Genomic DNA, 21,869 nt, shown 5'->3' with positions numbered 1-21,869 from the left:
CTATAGTCAGTATGATTAACGCTAAATTGTATTTCTGTCTCACCTGTAACGCTCCATCGAGAAAGAGCGCGCCCATGAGCGCCTCAAAGCAGTTGGCCATCGCGTGCCGCATCACCACGTCCCGACACAGGTCCGAGCCATGCGCGTACAGCATAAACTGCTCCAGCTCAATATTCTGAACGAGAACCAATTATAAACTTAATGATACGTAAAGCCGGTCACACTCAGTCAAATTCATAATCTTAAAAAAAATCATAAAGCACGTTAACATCAACTCTGTCAGATCAATCCGAAAATTCATAATCTTAAAAACAAGAGTGTCTGTGGGCAGTAGCGAAACTGTATGCAACCGTGCCCTCGATCTTATTTCATAAGATTGTAATTATTTCAGATTATGAATTTTAAAACTGTGTGACCGGCCTGAGAAAGAGAAGCAAGTAAAAAATAAGAAGTGGATCATAATCCAAAATCTCCAGCCAGCAAATGTCCGTTTTTAAAACCTGCACCTAGACTTCTGTGCCTTTCTAGAGAACGTTTTCCATTAATAATCGAAGAGGATTGTTCTTGCAAATTCCCCATATCGAGGGTTTATTCCGTTTACTGGTGAAACCCAATAAATCGAAATAATTTGTCCTTGACATAAGAACATTGTGGAAATTGCACATAGTCCGACTTTCAAAAACCAGTTTGCTCGACTCATCGGGTTTCACCAGTAAACCCTCGATATAGAACGTGAACATTCTCGAGACGCCAATAGACAGCAGATAATATTGGTTTCCTTGCCTTAGCCAGCTTCGCTAAATGCTGAATCTGTACAATAGACGCTCGATAAGTAGCCAGATCATTCAGCCAAGCCAGGAAACATCCTGATAACGATAGATAAGAACACTCGCTTTCCTCATTGTATTAATATAAGCAAAGAGGATCGAGTATTATAGAGAGTTACTGTCAAAGTAAAATGTGTAATCACAGTGCATAGACTGCCATCTCTAGAAACAAGCTTCAAACTTTTGAACCACAGTTTTGACAATTTGGCCCATATTGTTAGCTTGATATGTGTTAAAATGTCAAATATTAATATTAGCGCCATCTAGCCGAGCGTTCCCCAAAGGTGTAACGCCATCTAGGCCACCGTACCTTCTCTAGGGCTTTGAGGTACGTATTTTTCTTAGACTTTATCCGTCTATACGGAGTTACATATGTCTTTGATATAAGTTAAAATACTTTACCTTAGCTAACTTGGCCAAGTGCTGATTCTGCACAATAGACGCTCGATAAGTAGCCAGACCGCCTTCGGCCAAGCCAGGGAACATCCTGAAGAGATGTATTGACGATAGGAATTCCACGACGGCGTCGCCTAAGAACTCCAGACGCTCGTTGTGTTTTATTTCTGATTCAGTTTCGCTGTGTTTGCCGAATCGGGACATTATGTTGATCAGGGTTACGATACCTGGAAAAGATAATATTTAGAAAAGAATAGAATATATTTAAATAATTCATTCGCAAACACACACAATAAAAGAAAACAAACAAAAGGACACAAAAGCAGAAGGTGCCACGAAATGGTCTAACCTCAGCATATTGCTGGCGACTTCGAGCGCTGATGCTTTTTATATCTTTCTAGTTTACCTAACATCTTTTCTATATTTACCATGGTGCAATAAATATTGATTGATTGATTTATTGATGTGTTTCGGTTCATATACCCCAGTCATCCGGCAGTTTTTCATCACTCTCTGGGTTGGAAGGTCAAATGAGCATTTCTTTTTTTTTTGCCAATAAAAAATTTTTGATTGTTTTAGGGAATTTTAGGTCAGTTATTGTACTCAGAATCACGAGTACTTTCAATCTCACTAGGAGACAAAAAAGTGTCCCAGAATTTCCATCCATTTTTGTTACTTTCCTCTTTTGTTACCCCATACAACATGTACGGAAAATGGTAACAAAATAGGAAAAAATCGTATGGGACAATTTTTTTTACTACTAGGATTGAAAAAGCTTACTAGTAATTCTGAGTAGAAATAGCATTTTTTTTTTCAAAAATATCACACTTCATAAAAGTGGCAAAAAAAAAAGAAATGCTCACATGGCAGTCGCTTTCGTAAAAGTTAGCGTTTTACGCCGAACCCTGGGATTAGTTGCCAAAGGGGACCTTCTTCGCATGATCAGGGTTGATCCTGAAGTTTTCTCTATCCGTTGGTTTGGTGTCCGATGGTTAAGGTACATTATGGAACTCACCCTTCTTCCTAGTATAATGTATTCTCCTATCTCCATACTCCGGCTGCCTTATACCGCAGTTAGTGAGACTATTCCTCGCATGGTCAGGGTTGGTCCCGAAGTTTTCCCTATACGATGGGTGGGTTAGTGCCGTTTGGAGCAATGCTCGTTGTTTGAACACGTAACCCATTTTTTCTTCGAGACTGTCTAGCGATTTGTGGAAGCGGAGGTGACGAACTAATACTGGGATCAGCATGGCGTGCTAAAAATAAAAGAGTAATCAAAAAAAGTAGGACTTAATGGGGCATTTTTATAGCCTGTGTCATACACTGGATGTATAATAGATACCGAAACGAGTTGAACAGCAAATTGCATAAGTGTACATTTGTGTCGCTTAACTTCAAACCTGGGTAAATCCATTCTGCTTTAAAGTTGAATATATAAAAAATATAATATGATCTGAAAGATAATCAACCTTATAGCAAAATGGATTTGCCCAGTTTTGAAGTTAAGATACACATTTAAGAATATTTATTTAAATCTATTTATTTCAAATGGGGAGTATTTTCTGAAAATAGGTCACGACAGTCTTTCGGCAGGGTTAGCACATGATTGCCGCGAGAGTATGTCGCGGGGAGATAGACTACCCGTCCTTATGTCATTTATACAGTTAGAAGATGACGTGTGACCTATCTCGCGGCGACATACTCTCGCGGCAATCATGTGCTAGGCCTACTGGAAAGCTGTAATTTGGCATTAATGTTCATGTTGGTTCTGTCGACCTTGGGTTAGGCAAAATCCTAGTAAGTAAGCAATTTATTTGCATAAAATATTGTACAGTAGGATGGTCAAAAGGTGCAATTTCGTTTAACTATTTTGCCTATAAAAAAAGGGCAAATATTATTTAACTAATCCTTCGATATCTACAACCAGAAACAAATACAGAAGATTTTTCGGTAGGCAATAATGTCTAAAGTCAGTTCAGCCTTACTTGTCCAATATAGTAAACAAACGAAACGTCAAATATGGTCAAAGACAATTACTAGGGATTGGAAGTGTCGATAAAATGATGTATTAACGATAATTTCGCTGTTGACGTCATCAGAGGATTTTAAATTTTACGTCACACAATATCTATGTTAAAACCAAAATTTAATTCTTTTTCGTCACATTTGCAATAATCCTGTGAAAAAGACTTGTCTCACTTTCGCTTTCTTCAGAAACATGATTAAAATCGGATCATGGCTCTCGGAGTCATGGGTGAACATAAGTACATAAAACATAAATACGAAACTGAATACAGAACCTCCTGCTTCTACGTAAAGAAGTCGGTTAAAAATCTGATAAGTTATTGTAGTTAATATCAACGAATTTTTTCCAAGCTATACAAACTCTAACGTGATAACTTATCGTTATGAACGATCGATATTAATCGATCGTTCATAACGATAAGTTATCATCCCAACATTGCGACTCATAGACTTCGTAATGTCAGGAGTTTTTTATGTCATCCGTTCGTAATTACAATTATTGATGAAAATAGTTTTAGAAATGATATTATTCAGTGGTTTTTTGATTGATTGCAATACTTTGTGAGTTTATTTAAGTGTATAATAACATTTTAAGTGATGGTTAATGTGTAATTCCAGAGAAAATTGAGATAATGTTTTCCAGCAGTGTTTGTGTACATGATTGAACAAGTAAGCCTGAACTGAGTATAGTTCAGTAATATGATCGTACCTGTACTATATCACACATGAGACCAGTAGTATGAAATCCCTCTGAAGATATAGCCACAGTGACATCTCTCTTCATTTTGCTCTGTGTTCTCATTTCTTGGAGTTTAGCCTCTTTGGCGGCGAGTTTCTGTCGCTCTTTGAACGACGGCTTGGCCATGTTTGCGATCAAGTGGCGGTACTTGACGTAGTAACGCCAGGCTTTCTGGTACCTGTAATAATGTAAGTGTTTAACAAAGATTATCAATGGAGTTAATGATATAGCGGTAAGAGCGTGCGACTTTCGATCCGGAGGTCGCAGGTTCGAACCCCGGCTCGTACCAATGAGTTTTTCGGAACTTATGTGCGACGTGCCATTTGATATTCGCCAGTCGCTTTTCGGTGAAGGAAAACATCGTGAGGTAACCGGGCTAATCGGGTGCGTATCGATCGATATAACTTTTTTTTATAGATTTTTAGTCGTTATAACGATCATTTGATATAATTATTGAATCATATAACAACAAATAATATACTAACAAATTGTATAATTCTTATTTAATATAATGATATTTTTTTCGAATAACATTTATTATAACATACATTGAGTATAATGCTTATTTCCGATAATAAATAAATTGTATAACACAAATTCTGTCTAAAGCACAGTTAGAATAAAAACAAATTATACAATAAATTAGATCCATCATGCACCAGAAAAATAGGTTAGGTTAGGTTAGAACTGTGACCCTTAAACATATGTACTGCTATCAGAAAAGTAGGTTAGGTTAGAACTGTGATCCCTTCAAAAAAGAATAAAATTAATTCATGAAATGTTTTATACTGTTTGCTAGTTATATGATACTAGTCGTATATCAATAGATAGTTATGCCATATAACGGTTATTATAAATAAGTGTTATACGAAATAATGATTATACAAAATAAAAGTAGATATTATGTGGTTATACCAAATGTTAATTATGTCAAATGAGTGATTATACCCTTTAAATATATACCAAATGTTGTTATATCAAATGTTACTATACCAAAAAAAGTTATACCAATCATTACATACCCGGGCTAATCCCAATAAGGCCTAGTTACCCTTCGGGTTGGAAGGTCAGATGGCAGACGCTTTCGTAAAACTAGTGCCTACGCCAAATTTCGGATTAGGTCTCAAAGCGGCCCCATGAGCCATGGCAAATGCCGGGGTAACGCAAGGGGGATGATAATGAATGGGATTAGACTCATGACATCACTACATTTCAAATCTAATAGATTTTCTGTTTGGGTGAGGGCAGCTACCAGATCCAGTAATGATCGCTAAAATAGACCTTCCCTAGATTTGAAATTAATAAAAATTACCGTATACAGATCTCGAAAAAACATAAGATGTGAGAAAAGATTCATGATCATAGATTTTAAATTCTAGTTCTCACACGGGGTTACCAGCGTAGCTTTAAGGATTTTGCCCACTACACGGTACCATACCATGGCCGTGCTAGGAGCGTATCCGTCAAAAAAATATTCTTTGTATGAAAACGTATGAGACCTTGCCCACTAGGCCGTTCCGTCACCGACCGTGCCCGTCCCGTGTCCTGACGGCGCGTGTCCGCTCCGTCTACAATATTCTCGCCGACAATGGTTGCCGCATCGTGCATGGCCGGTGACGGAACGGCCTAGTGGGTAAGGTCTCATACGTTTTCATACAAAGAATATTTTTTTGTCGGATACGCTCCTAGCACGGTCATGGTTTGGTAGTGGTACGGTCTACTGGGCCTTTTTACTATCATCCATTAAACTTTGATTGTAGCGTCTTTTTTTGACTGAAAAAGTTGGTTGATTATAGTACACTATACTTACTCAGGGTTCCCGGCGTAGCTGAGTTGCGGAGGTCGAATGCCAAAGTGCACGATCTCGGGGAAGAAAGTCTTGGATTTGGTATCCTTAGCACCCACTGGCGGACTGCGATCTAGTTGGTCCACCCTCACGGAACATGGCTTTTTCCCTGGGTATGTTACTATCATTCCTGTGAAAAGAAAACATAATAAAATAGTAATTTTAACAAAATTCAGAGTTTTAACCTTTTGAACGCTTTGCCTCTTGCGTCAAAATGTCGCCTACACACCTCTACTAGTAAATAACGAAAATAAACCTTATATCAACAGGACAATCGCTTTGACAGCGTCCGCCGTAGCAACTTTAGGCTTTGCTGGCGTGATGGGCACAACAGCACACGGCGCCTTTAGCACAGTATAATAGAGTACTATTGTACACTATGGCCACTTCCGCTCCCCGCTGAAAGTGCCGCTCACCACCTCTCGGTTACCTCACAGTTACCGCCTGTCGAAAACGCGAACAGTCGACCTGTCATATTTCACTCATACAAGCATAGCACGCATTCACCTACACGAGCTTAGACTGTGTGCTAGGAACGCGCCTCTTTCATATACACCGTGTTTCACTTAACACTAAAAACCTGAAAACAGTTTGTTCAGAATCGAGAGTAGAATCGATTGAGCTATATCTTGATGGGGGTAATATTTTTATTTAAATTAGTATTATTAATTATTTTTTACGTGCCCATTCTATTGTACTCGTAATACAACATTGTGTATATCGCATTGCTAAGAGGTTGTTTACCTTTTTTCAGTATTTAGGGGTATTAATACTGGCTGGTTACTTGGACGATTTTTTTTCCGCTACTAGTTTGACGTTGTTTGTCAGTTTAATCTTAATGTTTATCATAAGTCATAACAAATTGAACTCGTACCTAATTACAACCTTGTCATTTTGAATATTGAGTTTATTTGCTTACTGCGATTACCTGTCCAATTTGAAGTTTACTGTGACAAAGCTTTAAAGTGTTTTACAGTGACATCTTAGCTGTCTATTGGTAAACCTTATGTCGTTGCAGTAACGTACACAAATAAATAGTGTTATGGTTTATGATGGTAGTTAGCAATTACTTTATTGAGTGTAGAGCTAAAAGTCAAGTAGAGCTGTACAGAAAATTAAAAATACAATAAAAAAAAAGTAACGATCAGATTAAAAGATGAATACTCTAGATGAGTTTAAAAAAATAAAAATCAGTTGGGGTGTCTGAGGTTTTGAGTGATACCGGAAACACCGTGTATATGATCGCCAGTGTCCGGGTGTGTTGTGCCTTTAGTGCGTTTTCACATCATCCGATCCAATATCGGATGTAGGACCGATATCCCATACATTACAGGCACCATCTTGGATTATTTCCATTGAAATCCTTCCGACAACCGATATTGGATCGTGTAATGTGAAAACGGACTTAGGCGTTCTTGGCAGTCAAAGGGTTAGTGTTATTTGTTAGGATATTTTATGTGCGTCGTCAATGTTAGTGGTGGCAACTCTTATTTTTATAACAGGCCCCGTAGCCGAATGGCATTTCTGCGATGCGAAACGCCGCAGAAATGTAGTCTGGCTCTGTCGCGCCAATACGCAAGAGCGAAGGAGATAGATAGCTACGAAAGACATATTATCGTGAGCGTTTCATGAGCGCTTGTGTATTCGGCTACGCATACAGAACCGATGCAAACCATATCCAAAAACTGGAATAATAAACAGTTCACAAACCTTTAATTCTATCCACAAACTTCTGCCAGGTGTAATGGTCCATGCTGTGGAAATTTTCCAACTCGTTGGGTGGAATCAGCAGTCCGCTTTGGTCTAGAAGGTATTTTAGCACCTCGCACATTGACAGGACCTAAAATTATTCAAAAGGTACAAGATTAATCGCTGCAGCCTAGAACAGGTTTTTTAAACAGCATTCCTATGCTCACTAAAAAAAAAGTAAAATCCATAATCCTACGGACCAAATTGACAAGTAAGTGTGAACAAATGTTGCCACAGTTTGGCTAGTGTCGTTCTTATCGATATTACAATTATTATTACATCGTAGATTTAAGGTGCACCCAGACGGGACAATCAAATTGGCAATTTGATCGGCTAACCAACCAACTTTTTCAGTGATTTTGACAGATCAAAAGGTGTGTAGACCCCTGATTAGAGATATTTCTTTTTAATTTCAAAGCAGCAATCACAGTAGATCAAGCAAACGTATCTACTTAGCGTGTCAAATGAACTCAGTGAAATCCACTGAGTTGTCCGTCTATACTCGCAGCTTGCAGCTTTCGGGCGTCAATTTTTGTAAGTTGAAGTCAACCAAAACATAAAAAATGCCTCGTTACGTGATATTCAATTGCAACAACAGAAAAATTATGAACAATCAAGAGCCTGAGACATATTTAAAATTACAGGCAAGAATCAACTTCAGTACAAAATTTGACACGCTCGGCCCCTATACAAATATATGAATTTGTTTCTTCTATCTAAATTAAGTTCTGTGGCAGCAATAATATTATATGAAAATTATATAGATATTTATGATATACTTGCCATAGCATGACGGATACTTTATCCATAGATATGTGATAAAATTGAAAACATGATTTAATACACCGGCTGGGAATTAATAATAAAGACTAGTAAAATTATCGTCGGAGATGGTATTTTATTTTTACACGCAGTCTCGGAAAGCTTTTTATGTTTTAAAACTATTGGCATGGTATCCATCCACTACCTCTAAAATAGAACAAACCAAAATGTGTACCTCTTATTTGAAACTAATATACTTATTCTTGATTTAAATTTGTCTGTTATATGTACTTGTCGATATACACGGTGTTTCCGTTATCACTCAAAACCTCAGACACCCCAACTGATTTTTATTTTTTTAAACTTATCTAGAGTATCCATTTTTTAATCTGATGTTTATTTATTTTTTAAATCGAATGTTTAAATTTCTGTGCAGCTCTACTCGACTTTTAACTCTACACTCAAAAAAATAATTGCTAGTTACCATCAAAAACCTTAAAACTATTTATTTGTGTACGTTACTGCAACGACATAAGGTATACCATATGTCACTGTAAAACACTTTAGAGTTTTGTCACAGCAAACTTCAAATTGGACAGGTAATCTCAGTAAGCAAATTTAAATTAAGTACGAGTTCAATTTGTTATGACTTATGACTTATTAGAGGTAAACATTAAAATTAAACTGACAAACAACGTCAAACTCGTAGCGGAAAAAATAGTCGTCCAAATAACCAGCCAGTATGAATACCCCTAAATACTGAAAAAGGTATACAACCTCTAGCAATGCAATATGCACAATGTTGTATTACGAATTTGTAGAATGGGCACGTAAAAAATAACTAATAATACAAACTAAAAAAAAAAATATTACCCCCATCAAGATATAGCTCAATCGATTCTACTATCGATTCTGAACAAACGGTTTTCAGGTTTTTAGTGTTAAGTGAAACACGGTGTATTGTTATCGACATATACGCTTCACTATTTTTATTTTGCTGTTCCTGGTAACACTTTACTTGTCAGTCATTTGTCAATTTAGTCCGTAGAATTGTGGATTTTAGTTTACGTGTATCCATAATCAGATCAGCTTGTTTGTTAGTACAGAACCAGTTGGAACACTAGACCACTGTAGAACTATGTCTTAGTGACTTTATAAATCAGATTGTAAGAAATCTCTTACTGCTAGTCATTTTGACATGGTTGTAGAGTGACCTAGGGTTCCATTTGGTTGACTGTACCTTAATTTAATATTGCACGGTCTACGCCAATTCTTCCACATCAGACAACAGACACATAGACAAACACGGGAATGATGAAACTAAAAAAATGATTCTATTCTCTTTAAACGACCGGTCTGGCCTAGCGCGTAGTGACCCTGCCTGCTACGCCGCGGTCCCGGGTTCGAATCCCGGCAAGGGCATTTATTTGTGTGATGAGCTCAGATATTTGTGAGTGTGTTTAGTAAAACGTCCCACTTTGTCGGTTACCATTAAGGCGAGATTTACATGTATCGTTCTATGAATAAGCTGACAAAGCGGCTTTATAGCAATCGACAAAGTGGGACGTTTTCCCGTGCACACTCACATTTGTTCCTGAATCATGGATGTTTTCTATGTATGTAAGTATTTGTATATAATATATATTGTTGTCTGAGTACCTGCAACACAAGCCTTTCTTGAGCTTACCTTAGGGACTCAATCAATCTGTGTAAGAATGTCCTATATTATTATTGTTTGACGACCGGTCTCGCTCAGTGGGTAGTGACCCTGCCTGCTAAGCCGCGGTCCTAGGTTCGAATTCAGGTAAGGGCATTCATTTGTTTGAGTCATGGACGTTTTCTATGTATAAGTATGTATTTATTTATATAAGGTACCCATAGTACAAGCTTTGCTTAGTTTGGGGCTAAGTTGATCTGTGTAAGGTGTCCCCAATATTTATTTTTTATTATATTATGTACCTCGCATCCACCCTCAGACAGGAACCGTACGAATCTCGGCAGGAAGTGGAACTGCGAGCAGGAGTTTTCCGTCGCTTTGCCCAGGTCCAGATCCACCAGTTCAAGCAGTTCCATGAACAGGAAGTCCTCTGAAAAACGTATATTAATTACACCGCAATCCATACTAATATTATAAATGGGAAAGTGGTTTGTCCGTCTTTCACGGCAAAACGACCGGACGACGGTATGGCGCAGTCGGTAGTGACTAGGGAATGCAATCCCGATCCCGCGGGATCCCGATCTCGCGAGATCTCGTGTAAATATTCGGGATCAATCCCGACGCATAATTTGACGAGATCCCGTTCGGGATTGACGGGATTGGGCGGCAGTGGCCAGCAATGCTACACACGTCCAATCCAGATAATTATGATGGTTTATACTTTTCCTTACCTCTAAGACAAGTTGATCTGGCTACAGAATACCAAATGATTATATCGAAACTAAGAAAATGCGTCAAACTTTTTAGGAATTCTCCTACCAAGAATGATATGCTTCAGAATTATATTCAGCAAGAGTTTGGCAAAACAATTTAGCTGGTTCTTGACTGCAAGACACGTTGATCTAGCCTATGCAACATGATAAGTACATACAATAGAGTAAAGCAATGTGTAGCTAAGACCTTAGTTGACCTCTTGCTCAGTTCTAATTAAGACTATTTTTTCACGGATGAAGAACACGCTGTCCTTATCGATTTGGTAAATACATTTCAGCCAGTGAAATTGGCTGTTGAGGTATTGTGCCGTCGAGATACTGATTTAGTAAGTGCAGAACATACATTGCGTTTCATGGTTCGAAAGCTAGAAGACCTAAAAACTCCTCTCTCAGAAAAGTCTCTTCAATGAATAATCGTATCTCCGAGCGTCGCACAAAAGCAACTGCAGTGCTGATATATTTAAGAAATTTGATATATTTGTACTCTTTTTTTGTAAATTTGTGCAATAAAGTTTAAATAAATAAATAAATCCGAACAATTATCAAGAGGACTTCGAGCAATGGAAAGGCAACGAGACTTCAATTACCAAGCAAATATCTCATAAGAAAAGAAATAAAAAATATAATCACACGATTATACAGTAAAGAACCAAACCAAGCAGATATTAATACGGCAGTACTAATCGAAGATGACTTGCCTCTTTCAGTGATTGCAGAGGATTTAAATTTACGTGCTGCACAAACTAATACATCGCTGCAAGAGGAATTAGAAGAAACTCTAAGAGCGTCCAAAAGTCCTTTTACACGTATATCCACGAACTTGGACAAATTAGAGTCTACCATAAAAAAAGAAATGGATTTATTTGAGTGTGGAGGAACAATTGCTTCGCCACGCTGTTGCCAACCAGTGTAGAGTCAGAGAGGGCATTCTCAGCAGCTGGGTACTGTATTGCTACGGACATAAGATGTCGTTTAGCAGATGACACAATTAATACCCTTTGTTATTAAGGAGTCATTTTCAAAATCTTGAAATATGCTTATTGTATTGATTACCTAATTTACATATGTTAATTTCCGTAAAACTTGATAATTATTTAGTTAGTAAGATTAAAGAATAAAGATTTTTATTTCCTTTCAAGTAAATAATAATATGTTATTTTAGTTAACCTAATTATTACAAACAAGCAGTTATTGGCTTCTTCAGTCATCCGAATATATTTTTTTTTAAACTAGACGGGATCCCGAAAATTCCGGGATCCCGCGGGATTGATATTTCTAATCCCGCGGGATCCCGAATTTTCAATCCCGAGTCGGGATTGCATTCCCTAGTAGTGACCCTGCCTGCTGCGCCGCGGTCCCGAGTACAAATCCCGGTAAGGGCATTTATTTGTGTGATAAGCACAGATATTTGTTCCTGAGTCATGGATGTTTTCTATGTATATAAGTATTTATATATTATATCGTAAACTAGAACTTTCCTTTGCTAATCCGCGAATAGATAACGATAGATATTTATATATTATATATATCGTTGTTTGAGTACCCACAACACAAGCCTTCTTGAGCTTACCGTGGGCCTCAATCTGTGTAAGAATGTCCTGTAATATTTATTTATTTATTTAAAATGGAGCGACGAAGTGACATGATTTTTTAAGTGGAGATAGTTGAAGGGATGGAGAGTGACATAGGCTACTTTTTGTCTCTTTCTAACCCCCCACTTCCCTCAAATGGGGGGTGGAGGTTTGTGTGGAGCATTCCGCAATTTTCGAATTTAACGCGAGTGAAGCCGCGTGCAAAAGCTAGTACATAACAAAATAATTAGATAGTAGTAAAAAACGTGAAAAACCTATTAGGCTGGTTTTAGTGTAAGGCGAACCGACTATTATGTATAAAGTTGATGTTGTCATCCGCGCGGACGCGTCCGCTTTAAGCTAGGAACATACTACGCGGACGTCCGTCGTAAATCGACCGCGGACGGGGATCTGGACAATGAATATACACTTAACCGTGCAAACTATCGGTCGACGGACGTGGACGTGGCCTTGAGCGCATGGACGTCCGATCGAAATCTGGCTCGCTGGATGTTTTGTTCCGTGCACACTGATCGGTCGCGGTCGCGGTCGATTTACGACGGACGTCCGCGTAGTGTGTTCCGAGCTTTAGGCCTGATTTAGACGGCGTGCGAACTCGCATGCGATTTTAATCACACTGCGGGCTGTTGAGGTTACATACAATTTTGCACAGCCATCAAATACCGCAATTTAATCAAACTCGTATGCGAGTTCTCGTACCGTCTAAATGGGCACTTAGACGGCGTGCGAACTCGCATGCGATTTTAGGTATCTTTGCACAGCCATCAAATACCGCAATGTGACGACTGGTCTGGCTCAGTCGGTAGTGACCCTGCCTGCTGAGCCGCGGTCCTGGGTTCGAATCCCGGTAAGGGCATTTATTTGTGTGATGAGCACAGATATTTGTTCCTGAGTCATGGATGTTTTCTATGTATATAAATATGTATTTATCTATTTAAGTATGTATATCGTCGCTTAGCACCCATAGTACAAGCTTTGCTTAGTTTGGGGCTAAGTTGATCTGTGTAAGGTGTCCCCAATATTTATTTATTATTATTTATTTAATGTAATAAAACTCGTATGCGGGTTCTCGTACCGTCTAAATGGGGCCTTACTCTAAAACGCTCCCTGAACTTGATACATATTAGTCCGGTGCGGATCGCTCCGCGCGGTCGGCTCGCATGACACCAAAACCAGCCAAAAAGGTCCCGATATTCTTTAAATTGTCCCCGTTTTTAAGGATAATAATATAAAGTAAATGGTTATTTACTTTAAGGAGGGTTCTCCTTTTGCGTTGGTGTAGTCGGATAAAAACACAGAACTAAAGTTAGTGCATACCCGTGGCGGCTGGTGAAAATTTCTGCTAGGCAACACTGAGCAAAAAGAAACCTACTTTAACATTAGGCACTTTACTAGTAATCAATTTCAGGCAAGCCGGTGGGAATCGGCTTGTATGGACCAGCCGCTGTTGGCGCATACATATTATATCTCATGTGTTGAACCAAAATAACCTTTGTAAGTGGATTTCTTCACCACCGTATAGTGTCCTTAAAGTCCATAACCGCATAAACTCACCGAAAAAAGCTGCCTAAGGGCCCATTTAGACGGTACGAGAACTCGCATACGAGTTTTATTACATTGCTTATTTGATGGCTATGCAAAATTGTATGTAACCTCAACAGCCCGCAGTGTAACTAAAGTCGCATGCGAGTTCGCACGCCGTCTAAATCAGGCCTTACAGTGAAGTTCTGCGGCGCGGGTTCCTCCACAACCGCATATAATATCGTGTACTCGATATTTATAGGTAACGTGAACATACTAGTGTTCGACACTGAACTAGTATTAGACATGGGCACTTTATGTCAAAATGACAAGGTAATAATAAAGTATTCGTTGTTCAATGTAGGGAGCCGCGATAGCTGGAGACCCGGGTTCGATTCCCGGCTTCGCCACCAGTGGGCTTGATCGCTTTTTCTTTAGTGTACGGTATCTATTTCAGTTTATAATTCGTTGTTCAAATTTAACCTTTATTACTTTGACATTTTAAAGTGGTCACCTTAGCTTCATAAGCGTGTAATACCTATAGAACAAATATATCAATAACGGTCTTCCGTTTGTAACTTTAAATTTTGAGTGGTATCTATTTCAGTTTATAATTCGTTGTTCAAATTTAATCTTTATTACATTGACATAAAGTGGTCACCTTAGCTTCATAAGCGTGTAATACCTATAGAACAAATATATCAATAACGGTCTTCCGTTTGTAACTTTAAATTTTGAGTGGTATCTATTTCAGTTTATAATTCGTTGTTCAAATTTAATCTTTATTACATTGACATAAAGTGGTCACCTTAGCTTCATAAGCGTGTAATACCTATAGAACAAATATATCAATAACGGTCTTCCGTTTGTAACTTTAAATTTTGAGTGGTATCTATTTCAGTTTATAATTCGTTGTTCAAATTTAATCTTTATTACATTGACATAAAGTGGTCACCTTAGCTTCATAAGCGTGTAATACCTATAGAACAAATATATCAATAACGGTCTTCCGTTTGTAACTTTAAATTTTGAGTGGTATCTATTTCAGTTTATAATTCGTTGTTCAAATTTAATCTTTATTACATTGACATAAAGTGGTCACCTTAGCTTCATAAGCGTGTAATACCTATAGAACAAATATATCAATAACGGTCTTCCGTTTGTAACTTTAAATTTTGAGTGGTATCTATTTCAGTTTATAATTCGTTGTTCAAATTTAATCTTTATTACATTGACATAAAGTGGTCACCTTAGCTTCATAAGCGTGTAATACCTATAGAACAAATATATCAATAACGGTCTTCCGTTTGTAACTTTAAATTTTGAGTGGTATCTATTTCAGTTTATAATTCGTTGTTCAAATTTAATCTTTATTACATTGACATAAAGTGGTCACCTTAGCTTCATAAGCGTGTAATACCTATAGAACAAATATATCAATAACGGTCTTCCGTTTGTAACTTTAAATTTTGAGTGGTATCTATTTCAGTTTATAATTCGTTGTTCAAATTTAATCTTTATTACATTGACATAAAGTGGTCACCTTAGCTTCATAAGCGTGTAATACCTATAGAACAAATATATCAATAACGGTCTTCCGTTTGTAACTTTAAATTTTGAGTGGTATCTATTTCAGTTTATAATTCGTTGTTCAAATTTAATCTTTATTACATTGACATAAAGTGGTCACCTTAGCTTCATAAGCGTGTAATACCTATAGAACAAATATATCAATAACGGTCTTCCGTTTGTAACTTTAAATTTTGAGTGGTATCTATTTCAGTTTATAATTCGTTGTTCAAATTTAATCTTTATTACATTGACATAAAGTGGTCACCTTAGCTTCATAAGCGTGTAATACCTATAGAACAAATATATCAATAACGGTCTTCCGTTTGTAACTTTAAATTTTGAGAAATGGGCCACTGAGTGTCATTCTATAATGTCTATAGTTGCATATTTTGCATAAACTCACCAAACAAATCCAGTTCCCTCACAGTAAAGTTCTGCGGCGCGGGTTCCTCGACATACAATATCGTGTACTCGATATTGAACCTAATGACTTTGCAGGTGGGTAACTTGGCTAGCTTGTAGTGTGAGAACATCGAGAACCCGGAGAAGAGGAACTCGTGTTCGTCGTGGCCGATGATGGTGGGCGCTTTGATGAGGAAGTTGGTTGGCGGGGACACGGTTATCCTGTTAGAAACAAGTATTATTAGTAACTAAAGGTACTAGTAGTAGTAGGGTTAAATTGACAACATTTCATATTTTTGAGTACTACTTTTTATTGATTGGTTTGAAAGAACTCAATACTAAAAGATACACGTATTTTTTTATTTTTCCAAGAACTGCTATTTTAATGAGAAAATCCCTTCTTATTACTACTTCGAGCAGAAAGAGAAAAAAAATTATACTAAAAATACGGAAAAAAAATTTAAAAAATTACTTATGTGATCTACAAGCGTACATTGGGACATTGAAAATTTTGAAACGTTGTCAATTGTGGCGTAGGCGAGAGGCTGGCAACCTGTCACTGCAATGTCACAGTTTCGTTTTCTTTCAACCCCTTATTTACCAAGAGTGGCACTGAAGCTGTAGTAGTTTCATGTGTTCTGCCTACCCCTTTGTGGGATACAGGCGTGATTGTATGTATGTATGTATGTATTATTAGTAACTGTTATGTTAGGTAGTTAATTGATTATGTTAATTTTATGTTACATTATTTTCCCCTTCAACTTCATGTAAATATTTCTACGCCGTTGCATGCCGGCAGAATATGCTGTTCTAACACCTATTTTACTAACAAAAACTGTACCATATTCTCAGAAATAAATGATTATGATTATGAACTACCAAGAACGATTTAATACTGGACTGGACAAAGCCCATACAAAAAAGCGTACCTCTGAAATGTATGGGCCTTTTAGGCTTAAAACTAGATGGCGCTGTTTCGCATTTCATATTTTCACCAAATATTTTTGCGTGTTTTTATTTTTTATAAGAACAAATGACATATTTCTTTATTTTAAAATCATGATATCACGACAATACAGATTTTGAAAAAAAAAAATTGTAGGCATCATCAGTGTAGTTATGATAGTATTTAATAGGTGGCGCCAAAAAATCAAGGTACGATTCTTAGTATGACGTATGTAAATCCTATATAAATAATCCTTGGTAACTACACACAGAATTAAAAAAAAAATGTTGTGTGTAGTGTTTGCAAATGACAACGCATAGGCACTAGTCCCACCGCGAGCTAGTATGCTATGAGCTATCGGCTATAAAAACGAACAAAAGATATTAAGCACACCCGTGCAAATAAAAGAGACACGGCGATATTGATATCTCACCGCTGGGTGAATAACTATAAACATCGGCGTGTCTCTTTTATTTACACGGGAATGATAATCTTTTGTTCGCTTATATAGCCGATAGCTCATAGTTTACTAGCCCGCGGTGGGACCAGTGCCTTAAGGTTACTACAACTATTTACCATCAAATAAGGATGATATTTGAAACAATGTTTTATAATTAGATCTTTCGTACCTTTTGTCGAATCTATCGGCTTTCACCGAAAAAAAAAACATTCGTCGTTTAGCGACGACAAAACGTAAGCGTCTTCATACTAACGAGCGATTTTCGGTCGGATAGAGCCTATTCGGCTTCGATAAGTTTGGGGAAACGCTAAGACACTGGTTCGCGGCTGTTTTGTGTAGACAATAGACTCTCTAAACACCGGTCCTAGGCTAAAGGCCGGCCTGTGGGCCAAAATGCTAACCTGTCAATCGCACCCAACGTCTACTTTACACTTAAGCACACCTCGGACACTGGCGATCAAATATATGAAAGAGGCGCGTTCCTAGCACACATTCTAAGCTCGTGTAGGTGAACGCGTAGCATGCTTGTATGAGTGAAATATGACAGGTCGACTGTTCGCGTTTTTGACAGGCGGTAACTGTGAGGTAACCGAGAGGGGGTGGGCAGCACTTTCAGCGGGGAGCGGGAGTGGCCATACTGTACGATAGTACCCTTTATTATACTGTGACTTAAGGTACTCTCATACGCATATAGCTCGTGCCGTACCTCGTGTTGTCTAATATCAAAGACATATATAACTCCGTATAGACAAAGTCTAAGAAAAAAACGTACCTCAGTACCATACAGAAAAAGGTACGGTGGCCTAGATGGCATTACACCTTCGGGGTACGCTCAGCTAGATGGCGCTAATATTAATATTTGACATTTTAACACATACCAAGCTAAGAATATGGGCCAAATTGTCAAAACTGAGGTTCAAAAGTTTTAAGCCTGTGTCAAGAGATGGCAGTCTATGCACTGTGATTACACATTTTACTTCACAGTAACTCTCTATAATACTCGATCCTCTTTGCTAATATGAACCTTTAGTGCCTAGTACTGACAATGAGACTCCCCTGTAATGGCACAGCTTATCCAGGTTGCTATGGTTGGGTGCAGTGCACACTTGGGGAAGCAAAGCTGGTCTCGCCTACATCTCCGTGTTGTCTAAGAACCTGATTCACGTAACATCTATAGGGTTGAGACTCGCCTACAGCTTGACACAGCTTGTGCAGGTTGCTGTGGTTACACACACTAAGAATCTGATAGTAACATCACTAGGATTGAGACTCGCCTGTAATGGTATAGCTTGTCCAGGTTGCTGTGGTTGGGCGCACACTTGGGGAAGCTACTCTCGCCGGCGTAAACTCCGTGGCGCATGCCGTGGCGGCGCGCGCGCGCGCTGCAGCGGCAGAGCGGCCCGCCGTTCATCTCGCCAGTGTTGTTGAACCTGCAATATAAGCCATAGTTATTGTCCCGGATTTGTAAGTTCACATTTTTGACACATTTGTTTTGAAATATGTTGCGATGTGGCTAAGACGTATCGTTTGCCAAATCTAACGATTAATTTCGACTTGGTTGAATCGATTAGGCCCCATGTACAAGGAGGCGCTTAAACATATATACGATTTCTATCAACTTATTGAAATGTCATTTGAATCGAAATAACAGACTCTGCCACAGCACTAGTTTTAAAATAAAAATGAATGATAAATGACATAATAAGTAGATCTTGCGTGATAAATTAATATCGTAAAATACTCACTAACCAAGATCACCAAAAATGTAACATGTGTTAGATTATGTTTAAAGTAAGCGAACTATTGTTTTCTAAGTACTTAATTTTTTTATTATTACAGGATTTTATTTAAAATTTCATTAGGTTGCGCGAGTTTACGTATTGTGGACGCTGTCATGTGCCAAAAGTAGGTTCTTACAAATCTGGAACAATAGGGCCAGTTGCATCAACCATATTCGACAGACACATCATCGTCACGCAGCAGACGTCTATGGAACTTCCCATACAATGAAAAAGGAACGCTTTAACGGTGACAGACGGTTTGATGCAACCGGCCCTTAATGTTATAAATTGGAACGTGTGTGTGTGTCTGTTTGTCCGTCTTTGACGGCAAAACGCAGCGACGAATTGACGTAATTTTTTAAGTGGAAGGATGGAGAGACAGACTACTTTTTGTCTCCTTAATATAACCCCTCACTTCCCTGACTTCCCTAAAATGGAATGTGGAAGATTTTATGGAGCATTCCACATTTATTCTTGAATTGAATTCACATTGAATATTCAATTCAATGTGATTTTATACTTTAGGTGTTTTTAATCATTTCACCCGTTCATTAGATCTGTCTGCGCACACTGATATTTTAAAAGGTGCCTAGCCGACATGCCAATTGTCTCTGTAGCGTTACGTAGATCTCTCTGTATATCTTTTCTCTGAGTGCGACGTTTCGTTCGCCAAGGAGCGTAAACGATAGGCATCTTGGCTACGTGTTCAGGAATGGATGTTTCGGTCTGAGTGAGCAAAATGGTTACCTTTCAAAATTATTTGTTCAATGGAGGTTTGAAGTAAAACTAAATACAATAGTCGCCAGTGTTTTTTAGACCTTTTTGTTATAATCATTCTTCTGATTTTATACCTAGTATTATTCAGAAATTCTCGATAAGTTTGTATTGTACATTTGGATCACGTCTCCGATTTGGATAAAAATTGGTAAGCTGATAGAGTCCATGATGCTGAGCATGATCCACTAGGTCTCCCAAAATGTTCTAGGTTGATTGTATGAAACAAAATGTATAGAAATCTAGTAACAAAAAATTAATAGTTTAAAAAACACTATAAAACACGCTTTTATAAATGCACGTAAAAGCCAAAAATAAATTATGGATCGTTCAAGTTGTCTCTATTTTTGAGCTGAAGTTTAAAAACTATGTGCTTTTAATTATAATATTTGATTGTAAAAGCGTGGGGCGCTGGAACAGGAAAGACTTTTTGTATAACTTGCTGATAAATCAAATTATGCTATGCTACGGGAAGGAGGTTACACAGATTGACGCGCTAACTGGAGTTGCAGCATGACTAGTAGGTTCTACATTAAACAGTCAAATCAATTAAAAGTCAGTGTTCAAAGTAGGTACCAGTTTGTCGAACTCAGACAAAATATGCGCTAGTAGCGAGGAGAGTCGACAGTCACCGACACTTAGAACGCCGCTTTTTTCCGGTAATCAAAGTACAAAAGGGGAAAGTGTCTACAGTGACAGGATGCAGAGTTCTTGTTCGTGGACGAGATATCTTTGGTTCTTTTTGGTAACCCTTAGGCGGCATATGTAAACGTTATGTTCTTATGCAACTTCATTCGCCAGGAAGTTCGGATTAGTATTTGTTTACAAGAAAGTCTTTCCTGTTCCAGCGCCCCACGCTTTTACAATCAAATATTATAATTAAAAGCACATAGTTTTTAAACTTCAGCTCAAAAATAGAGACAACTTGAACGATCCATAATTTATTTTTGGCTTTTACGTGCATTTATAAAAGCGTGTTTTATAGTGTTTTTTAAACTATTAATTTATTTTATACTTTTTAGTCATTAATAATGAAATACTTTTAACATTTATACATAAATTTGTTTCAAGTAGGCGGATTTTACATGCCATTTGTGGCTTAACGTGTACTTATTGCTAATTGCTACTTAATAATAACCAGCGGCTACCTTCTTATTACGGTATTATCATAAAAATGTTTATACCTAGTAAGTTATCCGTAAAAGATAGACCCCTTTATTTGCTCTTAAGGGTCACAGGAAAACCATTACCCAACTTATTTTAAATACAACGTTGATCTTTCTTTTATGCGGGGGCTTCGCCCCCGAGTCCCCTTTGTTTGCTCTGAAAGGTCACAAGAAAACGCTAACCCAACTTATTTTAAATACTACGTTAATCTTTCTTTTATGCGGGGGCTTCGCCCCCGAGCCCCCTTTGTTTGCTCTTAAAGGTCACAAGAAAACGCTAACCCAACTTATTTTAAATACTACGTTAATCTTTCTTTTATGCGGGGGGCTTCGCCCCCCGAGCCCCCCTTTGTTTGCTCTTAAAGGTCACAAGAAAACGCTAACCCAACTGATCTTTAATACTACGTTGATCTTTCTTTCATGCGGGGGGCTTCGCCCCCCGAGGCCCCCTTTTCTTTACTCTTAAGGATCACAAGAAAACTTTTTATTTGTTTTTTTTTTCGTGGGGAATGCGTTTACGCATACCGCCGGGTCTGAGGTGGTGGGCGAACCGGTCGGTTATGTGGGGCTCGAGGCTGTAAAGAGTCCCCCCTACCCACTAAACCCCACGGTGTCCTCTCACCGCTTTGTGTTCGGGGTCCCGGGAAGCTGTAAAGTACATCCGCGGACCGGTCCTCACTGTGGGAGCGCTTCCTGGACACAAGGGTCGCACTCTCCAACTCGAGAGCCAGCGTATTGGGCGGGGGCGCTCTCATGCATCCCTCGCCCGCTGGCTGTCTTTAGGGTGGCAGGTTCCGCTCGTGAGCGGCACGTCTGCGACCTATGCATCACAAGAAAACCTTAACCCAACTTATTTTAAATACAACGTTGATCGACGTACG

General features: G+C 38.3%; 1 protein-coding gene across 1 annotated transcript in view; it reads right to left on the bottom strand.

Annotated features, from left to right (window-relative positions):
- Nucleotides 1–21,869, bottom strand: part of LOC125235324 (ribonuclease 3) — a 41,908-nt gene that overhangs the window by 11,641 nt on the left and 8,398 nt on the right. The window contains exons 5-13 of the mRNA XM_048141861.1: nucleotides 18,542–18,697; nucleotides 15,863–16,083; nucleotides 10,304–10,431; nucleotides 7,544–7,673; nucleotides 5,798–5,963; nucleotides 3,958–4,165; nucleotides 2,239–2,479; nucleotides 1,230–1,450; nucleotides 44–175 (exon numbers count right to left, since the gene is read on the bottom strand). Of these exons, the coding sequence (XP_047997818.1) occupies nucleotides 44–175; nucleotides 1,230–1,450; nucleotides 2,239–2,479; nucleotides 3,958–4,165; nucleotides 5,798–5,963; nucleotides 7,544–7,673; nucleotides 10,304–10,431; nucleotides 15,863–16,083; nucleotides 18,542–18,697 (1,603 nt within the window). The remainder of the gene's footprint in view (nucleotides 1–43; nucleotides 176–1,229; nucleotides 1,451–2,238; nucleotides 2,480–3,957; nucleotides 4,166–5,797; nucleotides 5,964–7,543; nucleotides 7,674–10,303; nucleotides 10,432–15,862; nucleotides 16,084–18,541; nucleotides 18,698–21,869) is intronic.

The sequence above is a fragment of the Leguminivora glycinivorella genome, chromosome 17, assembly GCF_023078275.1.
Source record: "Leguminivora glycinivorella isolate SPB_JAAS2020 chromosome 17, LegGlyc_1.1, whole genome shotgun sequence".
NCBI lineage: Eukaryota > Metazoa > Arthropoda > Insecta > Lepidoptera > Tortricidae > Leguminivora > Leguminivora glycinivorella.
Note: the sequence above shows the minus strand (reverse complement) of the source record. Positions and strands in the feature narration are given on the sequence as shown.